This window comes from Myripristis murdjan, chromosome 5 (genome assembly GCF_902150065.1).
Source record: "Myripristis murdjan chromosome 5, fMyrMur1.1, whole genome shotgun sequence".
In the NCBI taxonomy this organism is placed as follows: Eukaryota; Metazoa; Chordata; class Actinopteri; order Holocentriformes; family Holocentridae; genus Myripristis; species Myripristis murdjan.
In genome coordinates this window covers 11,090,341-11,102,730 of record NC_043984.1, presented here as the reverse complement: position 1 = coordinate 11,102,730, position 12,390 = coordinate 11,090,341, and the positions used below count along the sequence as shown (strand labels likewise).

Sequence of the window (12,390 nt, the reverse complement as noted above, 5' to 3'; positions counted from 1 at the left end):
TAGTATTAGTAGTAGTATTCACTGCATGAAAGGTTACCCCAGAGGGCCTTTGATGTTATTTTTTCTCATGTGAACGTTGACAAATGGGGCACTTCCTCTTGTTTCTGGCACTCTAGAGGGCACTATAGCCATGTTTTTTCAAACATGGGGGCATTATTTAAGAAAGCGGTCTGAGGAGCGTGGTTCAAGTGAATTTAGGATGTGTCCAAGTTCACTTTTTCTACTTTGACAGTGGAAAAAAGGGTCTTTTTGCCAGAAGAGTTCAGATTTCCCATCACCTGTTTTAATCACCTTTCCCCCCATGTTTTTGAAAGGAATCAAGTGAATTTGGTTTTCAAAGGGTTAATTATGGTGTAACTTAATCCTGCACAAATCCTGCCACTATAAATGGAAAGTGGTTTGTGTACATGTTTGTATGTTTATGTGTCCCACCATTCCACCACTTTCCCTCTGTGTCAGTGACCCCAACATGGACTCCTAGGGGCTTTTGGGGTTGAGGAGTGGATTGTTAAATTGTTCCATAAGAGTGTCAGATTGTATGCTCACTTGTTGAAGAGCTGAAAAAAAAGCTAGTCTGCCACACTTTGGAAATATTCCCCTTCCTGGGCATGTGAGATTTAGGATGTAAATGTCTTAAATATATGGACAAAGTTACAGCAGGGCAGAGAAAGTTCTCATCACATCTCAGCTCAGCTCAACTCAACTTTATTTATGTGGCACCCTTCATTCAAACATGCAGCCCAAAGTGTTTCACATTGCAAGATAAAAAAAAAAAAAAAAAAAAAACACAGATGAAAAATAAAAACACTAGACAACAATTAAAAAAACAAACAAACTATGCAGGACTAAAAATGAAGAAAAAAGGAAAAAACTCAAGTCATAAATTTTAGAGAAAAAAAAAAACTTAACAAATGTATCTGATGAAAATCCAAAATTCTGAGATTATAAAGTCATAAATTTACAGATTAAAAAAATCTGAAAAACACTTTTTCTTTGACTTACCTGTCTTTCTACCTCATGGCTTGATGCTGCTGCTTGTATCAGGCCTGCAGCTGATGACTTCATCAAATTCTCCTTTGCAATGGGATTTAGGAACAAGGAAATCCTGCTGATTGAGCCAATATTGTTGTCTTCTGAATCGGCCCAAGTCACGGCAATGTCTCTACTAAGTCCAGATGCCGATGATAATATTGTGATTCTGGGCAAGATCACCAGGATTTCTTGTTACTAAATCCCATAGTAGGAGAAAAACGATGTTTCCCTTTTTTTCCTAAATTTCTTACTTTAACTTTTTGGAGTTTGTTTTTTTTTTTTTTTTTTTGTCATAAATTTATCATTTGAATCAGAGAATTTCTGATTTTTTATCGCAAATTTGTGACTTTATATGTCAGCAATAAATTTTCATTTTTAATCCCAATTTAATCTCTAATATTTTTTCTCTCTTCTATAGCCGAGTGACAGTATCCAAATGAAAATAAAATTCAATGAAACAAGCAAACAAAAAAAGGTATTTTCTTTTTCAATCAATTGCTAGGCGCCTGTTTGGAAGCAAAGCGAATAACCTATTTCAATGAAGGTGTCATGGCTTGAAGAGATCTGCAGGGGGCAGCACCACACCGTGGCTCGTCATGCGCTGCCAGCCGTGTTGGGTCTGGGCTCGGAGACTCAAACTGTCTTAAAGCTCCTGTGAGGGGCAGTATAGCAGCTGATCAAAGACTTGACAATCCTGTAGTATCAGTGTGAACACTCGGTGTCCCGATGAAGCAGAAGATAGAGAGGAGACAAGCCAGAGAGACAGAGAGAGGCACAGATACCCCTTTTCCACCAAACCGGTTCCAGGGCTGGCACCAGGTGTTTTTTGGTGGAAAAGGGGCAAGAGAGAAATGTGGGACTATTGGGGGATGCGATACACGCACACACACGCACACACGCAAACCCCTCGACTCTTGAGTTGGGTTGAGTTTGTCATTCGTGTAATTAAATAATTACTACCAAGAAATGAGTGTCCAGCAAAAGCCAATACATTTTAAGACCAAAACAGCACTTGTGGTAGCAGTCTGACACGCCGCACTTGAAAACAAGCGTACTTTTAATATATTTAAGGAAAGAAAATCAAAGGAGAAATTATAATTCTATTTATACGGGCTATTTTCAATATCCACACAAAATCTTAACTGAATCCAGTAAATTTACACTGAGGCCTATGAAGTGGAAATGTTGCAATGTATTAAATAGATCTAAACATCCTTTGAGGTGAGTGCACTAATCTATGACACACTCTGTTTTTATTATAGATAAGTGGGTGACTTTCCGTAGGGTCACGTGGCAAAGAGAGACCTTTGACGCAATGAAGGGCCTCTCGCGAGAGCGCCGCTTCATATAAGCGGCTGCACATCCTCGTCCTTTCGTTCGTCCTCAGTGCAGGATAACGAAGGCTGTGTTTCTCTGCCACCTTCTCAAAAAAGGAGTGTCTAGTTTAGGTTGAATTTAAGTTAGCTTGGCTTTTGGTGTCTTTGCAGTTACGCGACCGAGTTAAGAGGATCACCGGATTTTGTGTGAAGCTTTTACGAGGTAAGTTTCTTCATTTGTCGCCGGTGTCACCCTCCCTGCTCCGTGCCTGCACCGACCATTACGTCCTGAACTAACTCAGCTAGCGTTCAGCTAACGTTAGCTAGCTTAGCTGGGCATACCGGGCGGACGGTCAAACTCACAGTCAAATGTTAGTTAACAGCGAAGGAGGCTTTCCCAAAACTCACATTTAGCCCGGGCAATTAGTATTAGACGGCCAGCAAGCCGCATTATCCTGCTGCTTTAATTATTAATAAAATCACAATGTCCGCTAACATCAAGTTACCTAATGTTTCCAGTAATGCATTTGACCATCGTTGCAGGTATTGTAAATTATTGTACACGACCATAAGACTTGCAAAAACGCCAGAGGATGAGAGAAAGCTTGGTTTTTATAATTCAAATGCCAAAACAGAGCTTTGAAAGCTAGTTTACACACTGGAGGAGACTAACAGGAAGGGCAGGAATCACTGGCGAGACACGTACACCGACTGAGTTGCCGGTAATCTTGTTTAGAGAGATGGTCCGTATGGAAGTGCTAGAAGCGGTCTAAAATTTACACATTAACTTAACTCCTTTTCTTATTGTTAAGTGTGAGTTGCTCTAAAGTCGGAGTAGCTAAACTTCTATGTTAGAGGTCGTTGCCCAGTACTTTAACGAGGTGTGTGTGTGTGTGAGAGAGAGGCTGTGCCTCACTCTCTTAGGAAATCTCTCTTAGGAAAACTCCTTAGGAAATCTCTGTTTAACATGGGTAACTTAATGGGCAATGATAAACATTTCCATACATGTTACATGTATGGCTCGTACTATATGTTTATCTACCAGTTAGATATTATCTTGATACTTTGTTGCTGATTCGATATGTATTGTGATTCTACAAGTATAGCAATTTACTATTAGCACGTATCGTGATTTTAGTTTTTGAATTATCCTCTAGTTTGTGGACGAGGCTCCCGTTACCCTAAAGGTCACTATAGCTTTATACATTGTCGTCAAGTGTCAAAAAATGGTCTCACTATAATGAAATGGCTACTATGGGGGCTGACATCTTCACAGATTAATAAAGTATGCCTCACTGAATCCACTAGAGTGTCAGCTTTCCAGTCAAACCCAGTTTATGCAACTCCAAGACTGTTTAGGCTCCAGAATGCAGAAATACATAATAATAATAATAATAATAATAATAATAATAAAACAGGTTTGGACTACACCCCAAAAATGTATGGGATGGCGGGGATGGCATAAGGCGGGCATGTCTGCAAACGGGAGACCTGTGGGTGCCTATAGAACACATTTTTATTCAGATATCTTGAGGTCTGAGGCCTTTTTTTTTTAAATGGCATTGTGATGTTTTTTTTTTTTTTTAAAGGAGAACTTGTTTTGCATCACAAGGACTTATTAAATGAATATTAATTTGTTCTTTGCTGAAACTCATTCTGTTTTTCCATCCTATGAATACAAATCCTCCAGTATAGATATGTAACTCAACACTTTCCATTCTGCCTTTATCCAGCAGTCGTTTGGACAATCATCATCATTGCTGACTATGGATGTGGTAGTGCGCCGCTGTCCTTTCCTCTCCCGTGTGCCCCAAGCCTTCTTCCAACAGGCCAGAAAGTCTCTGGTCATGTATGCGCAGCGATGCCCTGTTATGATGGACCTGGCCTCTAAGCCTTTGGCCCCATCCCTGGTCCGAGCCCTCTGCTCCTCCACCTCCCACCAGAAGACCGAGGATTCCCTGTCTGCTAGTGAAGGTGAAGGGTTTGGACAGGAAGATGTTTTTACAGTCATAAATCCAATATCCTAGTTATATCAGGTTAAATAACTGGTAATAACAAGTGGTCCTGGATGTGACAAGTGAATGAATGACATTGGGGTCAAGAATTAATTTTTTTTATGTGCTTTCTAAAATCCCTTTCCTCTCCAACTCCAGCCCCGAAACAGGAAGAGAAGCCCAAGCTGCCCCCGGGCCACCCTATGCCGCCCTCTGGACAGGTTGCTGCCTCCAAATGCCCCTTCTTGGCTGCTGAAATGGGCCAGAAGAATAGTGGTGTGGTCCGCCAGGTTAGCATGGAGCTCCAAGAGGATGTTCAGGAAGTTCGCACTGTCCAGAAAGGTAAAGCTGTATTGAGATGAATGGGGAAAAAATCACCTAAAGGGTCAGATAAAATTATATAGAATTAAATACATGTTTGCTTGCCCCTAATAATAAATGTAATAATAAATGTGACCGGTCTTTACAACCTGATCTTAATATTTTTGAAGATAATGTCTGCTGTTGATTTCTGATTGAGTTTCTGTTTTCCTGCTGGGTGTCCCAGTTTTGACCCATTTCCTACTATTTTGGTTTTCTCCAAATCACCTATTTGTAAAGATTGTGCTTTGCATAGTCTCACATGTAAGCTAATAAAGTGGTAGGAGGGCATGGGTGAATATGTTTTACACATTCAAAGTTTTTTTTTGTTTTGTTTTGTTTTTTGTTGGAGTCACATTCAAATGAGGAATTATGATCTAGAGAGAGGGAAGGTATTTTTATTCACCTGAGGTCCTACTCACTTTTGTCTTATCCTGTCCCAGATGTGTCCCCTGCCCAGTTGAAGCAGTCCCCCTTGGCTAGTACCACCCAGATGGGTGACGGCGACCAAGCCAATCTGATGAAGAGTCTGCTGAAACAGCGGCCAAAAAGGGTCTCCCACTTGCTGCAGCACAACTTGCCAAGCAGCTGTAAGTTTTCTTGTTTTTTGTTTTTTTTTATTGTTTTTACGTGTTAATTTTAAAACATTTTAAAAACATATCAAGCAAATACCCATTCATACAGTTAAAGTATCAACACTGGCAGGGAAACCCACACAGTTTGAAAGACAGAGCACTGAGCAACCAGACCATTCTCCAACACTCTTCGCTAAATTATTTATTTGTTCTACTCACCTTTTCATCAACTTATTAATTTTGAAAGTGTCCATATGTGTTGGTATTAGTGAATAAGGTGAACAGTCACCTTTCAAGAAATAACAAATTAATAATGGCTTTATGCAACACCAACACAGACAATGCCATTAACATTGCATAAATTCTCCTCGCTTACAAACGCCATTCTTCCTCTTATTACAGTGTCCAACTTTCAATACGATGATTTTTTTGAGAAGAAGATAGAAGAGAAGAAGAGCGACCACACCTACCGCGTGTTTAAGACAGTGAATCGCTTGGCCAGCGAGTTTCCCATGGCTGACGACTACACAGACTCTCTAGAAGACAAGAGGGAGGTGTCTGTGTGGTGCAGCAATGACTACCTGGGCATGAGTCGACACCCACGGGTTGTGCAGTCCATCATGTGAGCAGGGGGGACAATTTTTTGCATGATTGGTGTAGAAAAGACTGCATGGATGTAGTTCATTCCTGATTAGCTGTGTGTTTTCCTGTCTTAACCTGACTTTTATTGGTCCCACTGAGGCAAGTGATGTGAGTGCGTGAGATATGAGATGCTGCATCTACTATTGGGACACAACCTGACACCCCTGGGTGATCAGGTCCATTGTTTGTGAGGAGTGAACCATAGTTTACTTGGCTTGATGAGGTTGTGATGTTTTTCTCCTTTCCTCTCAGCCTATGTCAGCTTGCCTGGCTGTATTTATCCCACTGCAACACCTTGAACCAAGGTGTTGCCCTGCTAATCAGTAATTGGCTCCATTTAGTTGCTTTTCCCTCACTGGGCTTTCACACACGGCCTCTCCTGTTGTGTAGCTTTTAATAACAAACAAGATATATTGCTTGAGTCTATTTCGTCTGAACCTAACATTGATCCAGGGTGTTTTTTCCCTCATAGTTTTGCTTTCACACACAAGAAAATTCCCCCAAACCAGCATCTATTTGATTAAACAATGCCACTTTTTGTATCTTGCATCAGTCCTTGTGTTGCATATCCATGCAGTCATCTGACGGGAAATTTGGCCTCACTCAGCCATTAGAGTTTTTTAAATATTCAAGCAAAAGCGGTGAATACAAATTTTTTTTCATCTGTTTCCAGGGATACTTTACGAAAGCATGGCTCGGGGGCGGGAGGCACCAGGAACATCTCGGGGACCAGTAAGTTCCATGTGGAGCTGGAGCAGGAATTGGCCGATCTCCATGGGAAGGACGCCGCACTTCTCTTCACCTCCTGCTTTGTTGCCAATGACTCCACCCTCTTCACCCTCGCCAAGATGTTGCCTGGTACTTAAAACAATCTTAAATCCATCCAGATTCAGTATTCTCGAGTTATTACTCCTTTGTTAGGGTGGATTTTTGTTCTTCATTATTTGAGTTTAGACAGTCATCCTGAGTGGGTACTCAGGGAGGTGGCAGGAAGTGGCTTGTGAATGTTTCAGTGAATGCCAGTTAAATTAACAATGAGAGTGTAGATCATTTTGATTTCTTCAGTATCCTCATTTCATTAATTTCTCTTTTTTTTCTCCTGCTCTTTCCCCAACTCCCTCAGGTTGTGAGATTTATTCAGATGCAGGGAACCACGCCTCAATGATCCAGGGTATCAGGAACAGCGGTGCCAAGAAATTTATTTTCCGTCACAACGATGTGGCCCACCTCCGAGAGCTCCTGCAGAAGGGCGATCCCACGAAGCCGAAGATAGTGGCCTTTGAGACTGTCCATTCCATGGATGGTCAGTTCCCCATACATTCTCCAAGCACTCACAAAGCTTTGCTCTTGTACATTGGATACATGGCACATTTATTCCTACTGCTATCAAAGTATTGAAGGAATTAACTGATCTTGCAGTTGTCAGGTTTAGAGAATAAACAGCCTTTTTACAAAGATAGTTGTGAAGTGTGTAATAAGGGTTGGGCAGCCTTAAATCATGTTTTCTGTGGCATTTATATTTGGTCAAAATAACTGTACCTGTTGCTCATGAACATTTGGCTAAATACTAATATCTTTCTATCCATCCTTCTCATTACAGGTGCTGTGTGTCCATTGGAGGAGATGTGCGATGTGGCCCATGAGTTTGGAGCCATCACCTTTGTCGATGAGGTTCACGCCGTGGGGCTGTATGGCACCAGGGGAGGAGGCATCGGAGACAGGGATGGCGTCATGCACAAGATGGACATTATATCAGGGACTCTAGGTCAGCATCTCATCTCTGCCCTGGAAAATTTGTATTAAAGCAGTGTACCTGCAATTGATGAGTAGCGATTTTCAAATCCTGCCACAGTGTTTTTGATATTTTTTGCTTTGCTGACTAGAAAAATGGCTTTGACTGTTAGTTGCTTGTCTCTTTGTATGCATCTGGTTTGCTCACATCCTTGTCTGCATCTGGTTTGCTCACATCCTTGTCTGCATCTGGTTAGCTCATTTTTGAATGACTGGAGATCTTGGCTAAAAAAAAAAGAGAGAGAGAGAGAGAACTGCAATGACACAAATATGGTGGGGAAAAAAAAACCTGTCACTTTGTTGATCAGCCAGTATTGACTAGATATTTTCTGTTGTCTTCATATTTTTTGCTGGTTTTAGGAACATTTACATCCTCCTGAATGGTATATTCCTAGAAAACCTATGTTTTTACTCTCAGAATCTGGCTTTCTGTTTGTCACCCAATATGCCAGGGGACGTGGAGAGGCTCTGCTTAAGCTGAAGCTGTTCTGCTGTTGCTAGGAAACCTCAGGCTCTTGGTGTGCTGTCATTGAATTACCCTGTGTGTCTGCAAGTGGCTGGCAAACTGAGAGGCCAATTATTCCTGAAAGCTGTGCAGCTCTTGTACTTCTTCAGCTGCCATTTAAGGATGATCCCAGTGCCATTCCAACTGTGAAATCCTTTTATTTGGTCTTTAGAAACGAGTCTTGTGTGCATCAGCAGTGCACTGGGTATTCAGCAGTGTCCCCATTTTACCTAAAAGATTTTTTTTTTAAATCTGAGAACACCTTGGTAATGTGTCAAAAGAAAGCTTTCTTACTTTTTGACCATGTCCTTCATGCAAGCCGTTCCCGTGGAAGAATCATTTAAATTTGATCATAAAAAATGTATTCAGTGTTACAGTGAGTGGCTTTCATGTAAGCCATTTAGCATCCCAAGCTGATTCAAACCAGATCTTTACTTGGAAGTATACAAAATGGCATCACTAGACTTCTGACAAAGATTAGCTAATAATGTGTTCTGTCTGTTCCAGGCAAGGCCTTTGGCTGTGTGGGTGGCTATATAGCTAGTACCGCCGCCCTGGTGGACACGGTGCGGTCCTACGCTGCTGGTTTCATCTTCACCACTTCGCTGCCACCGATGCTGCTAGCCGGGGCCAGGCAGTCAGTCCAGGCTTTGAAAGGGGAGGAGGGTCGTGCACTGAGACGCAAACACCAGCGCAACGTCAAGCTGCTGAGACAGATGCTGATGGACTCAGGGTTGCCGGTGGTGCACTGCCCCAGCCACATCATCCCTGTCCGGGTAAGACATATCATTTATTGACCTTACTCACGCAATAGCCAGGAAAGTTAAAGCAGGAAAGTTACCTAGTGAGCTTACTAGTTAGTGTGCCACAGGCTTGCTACAAAGGCTAGACTAGTAGCAAGTGATAATGATACAAATATACTAAAATGTGAACCTAATCATTCAAAATTCTTCATCTGTTTGTCTCTCATAATGTTTTTCAGTCTGTGAAATGATACATATTTAAGTGATGTGCATCTTGGCACACATCAGTAGGGTGTAGCTGGGGTGTTCTTGCTCTTCTGGGTACATTTTCTCACCCCATAGTTAAACTAAATTCAACTTATCCACATGCTCATTTATATTTTTTGTTTGTTTGTTTTTTTGCTTTGTTATTGGCATAAAATTGGACCCAGACAATCAGTGCCAACCCATATTACATTTCAAGCTTATTGAGATGTCTCTGTCACAGTCCCCAGTTAACCCACTGCCTGTGTGTGATGTCTCGGTGGTAAATTGTTGTCTGTGTTTTCTTTCCTAATTGTCAGGTGTCAAATGCAGAGAAGAACACAGAGGTGTGTGACATCATGATGAGTCGCTATAACATCTACGTGCAGGCCATCAACTACCCCACTGTTGCCAGGGGAGAAGAGCTGCTGCGCATCGCCCCCACGCCTCACCACACCCCTCAGATGATGCAATATTTTGTTGGTAAGATAAGATAAACGCTGTTTCTTTAAGGGCACAGTTAATGAAAATATTTTTTTTTTTCATTTTTGGCCACGATTGAATCATTTTCAGAATCTGTGTTTTTATGATTTGTCTCTGTTATTAAATGCAGGTGAATAGGTAGTTGTGCTAGAAGCTCACATAAACATATAATGGCTCCCTAGTGCATCAGTCACTAAAAAATGCTAAAAAGTCTGATTGCCTAGTAGTTACTCATAAGTTGCACTGAATGATACCTTTCATCAGTTTTTGTTTTGATACATATAGTAACAGATTGCAGCTTGAAGTCATAAACAAATGTTGAATAAGCTTTTCCTAATTCCTTTCCTTGGATTCTGTGCTTCTCACAGAGAGGCTGGTGCAGACGTGGAAGGAGGTGGGCCTGGAGCTCAAGCCCCACTCCTCAGCCGAGTGCACCTTCTGCCAGCAGCCGCTGCATTTTGAGCTGATGAGCGAGCGGGAAAAGTCTTACTTCAGCGGGCTCAGCCACCCCATCTCAGCCTGCGCATAACACTACTCACTATAGCTGGCAGGAGACCTAACACATACACTGAACATCCATTCCTCTGTCACTGTCATAGAATGTATTACCGTCTTTGATAAGTCTCGTAAAGATATGCTATTTAAAATATTCTATGTCCAGATATTCTATAAGCTCAAAATAAAATCTAGATGAAACATAATGATCTGATCTGTCGTTCATGAAAATGTTCTTGTTTTCTTTAATCCGATGAAGTGTTGACTCTTGAGACTGGTCGGAAGTAACCATTTGGACAAGATAAATTCTGGCATTACATTCTCTGAATTTGTGTGAACGAAAGCATGATTTTAGCACTTCCTTTACCAGTAAGCAGACACTTTACATTGAATCATATATGTGTGAACTACAGATAGTCAGAAAGCATGTCAAATGCTTCTGTGAGGTTGATATGAGGGGGACACACTTACCAACAGAGTAAAATGCCTGATTTTGTACTATTTTCATGAATGAGTCTAGATGTTGGCACCCATAAATGTGTGCCACATGCACATCTAGTTGTGTGTGTGGCCTGTGTGTCAGCATTGACCTATTGATGCCCTAAAAAGACCGGAGACTGTTATTCAATTATTATTATTATTATTGTTATTATTGTTCAATGGTCTCAGCAGATGGGAGGGGTCTTCCTCCTGTTACTGATGATGGTCTTATTAACCTGATTACTTTGATCCAGTGACCCACTTGTGGGTGTGAGAGAAAAGTAGGGCATTTCACAAAGATTTTTTTTACTTTAAGCACTGGTGAACGGGAGTGAGAAATGATTTTTTTATGAGTTAAGATTTCTGCCTCTAAATTAGTGAAGTGTAATTCTTCAGGGCAGCTTGCATTCACACCTGTGTCAACAAAATATTGTGGTTATTTCAGCTTCCCATTTTTTCCATACCTCCTGTGCTGCTGCAGCACTGTTCTGTCCCCATCCCTAGAAGAACTTATCTAGAAAGTTACACCGTTGTGGAAGTAGGGTTGGGGATGTTACACAAGTGCAGGTGTAATTATTTGATCTAATAAAAAGACACAGATGGTTTATTGTCATCAAATCAGGTCAACGCTCCTACCGTGTGTGTATCTCAGGTGGAGCCACTGAGCCACAGCTTATGATGGTAGATAAATGTCACTGCAAAGCTTAAGGTGACCCAAATTTACAGGACAAAACAAAGAGCTCACAAAGAGACTCACAGCTGTAGACACATCTTCCTCACGAGTAATTGCATGCACATAACCTGTCTGAAATATAGGGCAGCTGCCGTTTATTTTTTGGAATATCAATATAAAGTTGTAGTCATGATGACTTACTTTCAATGTGACCTGGACATGGATGTGAAACCACATCAGGCTTACTAGCAAGCATGCAAGATTACTTTTTTCATTATTCAGTTTTTTTGTTAGCCAGGATGTAAAAAGTGGTTACAGAAGTGCAGAGTGGTTATTCAGTAGTTGCAAAACTTTGCTGTTCTCAAGAGTTTTACCGTTGTAAAAAATATCTTAGTGTTGCTCCACAAAGCAAAACAAGGAACTACTCTGGATATGGATATGTGAAATAGTTTTCAACTGTTATGTGTAAAGGATGTGGTTTCCTGTAAGCAAGGAGACTTCCACCTTTAAGCTGACTCTTAGCTAACCCAAAACATGCCCTCATGACACACTCATACATTGAAGGAGTATCACTGAGAGCAAAAAAGAATCATCATTCATGTTTCTTTTCTACTAATCTGACATCACAAAATCCTAATTGGTGCACACAATTCATTAATTTGGGTTCTGATATTCATAAAATTGTGCCCAAGTTTTAGTTACATTGTACCCTTGTCTAAAGAAAACATGCCCACCATTTAAGGGATAAGTTGACAGCAGTCATCTGAATACTTGGGGGTTCTTTTTGACAATGTATGTTACGGACATATAAGATTGACATATAAGATATTGTCCATCACTTTGGACTCTGGCTTTGACTTCACCATGCTTGCAAAAAAGGACAGGTATAAACAGATGCAACAATACAGGGTAAAAATCAGCACAAATCCAGCAATACATTAAATTAAATATAGTGAGCCTATGCTTGTCATTGCATTAGGCAGACAAGGGGACTCACCAGGTCAAGCCAAGTCACTGAATTCAGTGTAAACCAGCTATGAGGCAACATCACATTGCAT

At 41.1% G+C, this 12,390-nt stretch overlaps 1 protein-coding gene across 2 annotated transcripts; it reads left to right on the top strand.

Annotated features, from left to right (window-relative positions):
• Window positions 1–2,396: 2,396 nt before the first annotated feature.
• Window positions 2,397–10,385, top strand: alas1 (aminolevulinate, delta-, synthase 1). 2 transcript variants are annotated; one of them, XM_030052293.1, is made up of 11 exons: window positions 2,397–2,571; window positions 4,082–4,322; window positions 4,502–4,684; window positions 5,146–5,292; window positions 5,680–5,899; window positions 6,593–6,777; window positions 7,043–7,222; window positions 7,520–7,684; window positions 8,723–8,991; window positions 9,522–9,684; window positions 10,053–10,385. In XM_030052293.1, the coding sequence occupies exons 2-11, from the start codon at window positions 4,115–4,117 to the stop codon at window positions 10,211–10,213; spliced, it is 1,881 nt and encodes a 626-aa protein (XP_029908153.1). In that variant the 5' UTR covers window positions 2,397–2,571; window positions 4,082–4,114; the 3' UTR covers window positions 10,214–10,385. The 2 variants fall into 2 exon arrangements, with proteins under 2 accessions (XP_029908153.1, XP_029908152.1); XM_030052292.1 differs by having other exon boundaries at window positions 4,085–4,322; window positions 10,053–10,213.
• Window positions 10,386–12,390: the final 2,005 nt, after the last annotated feature.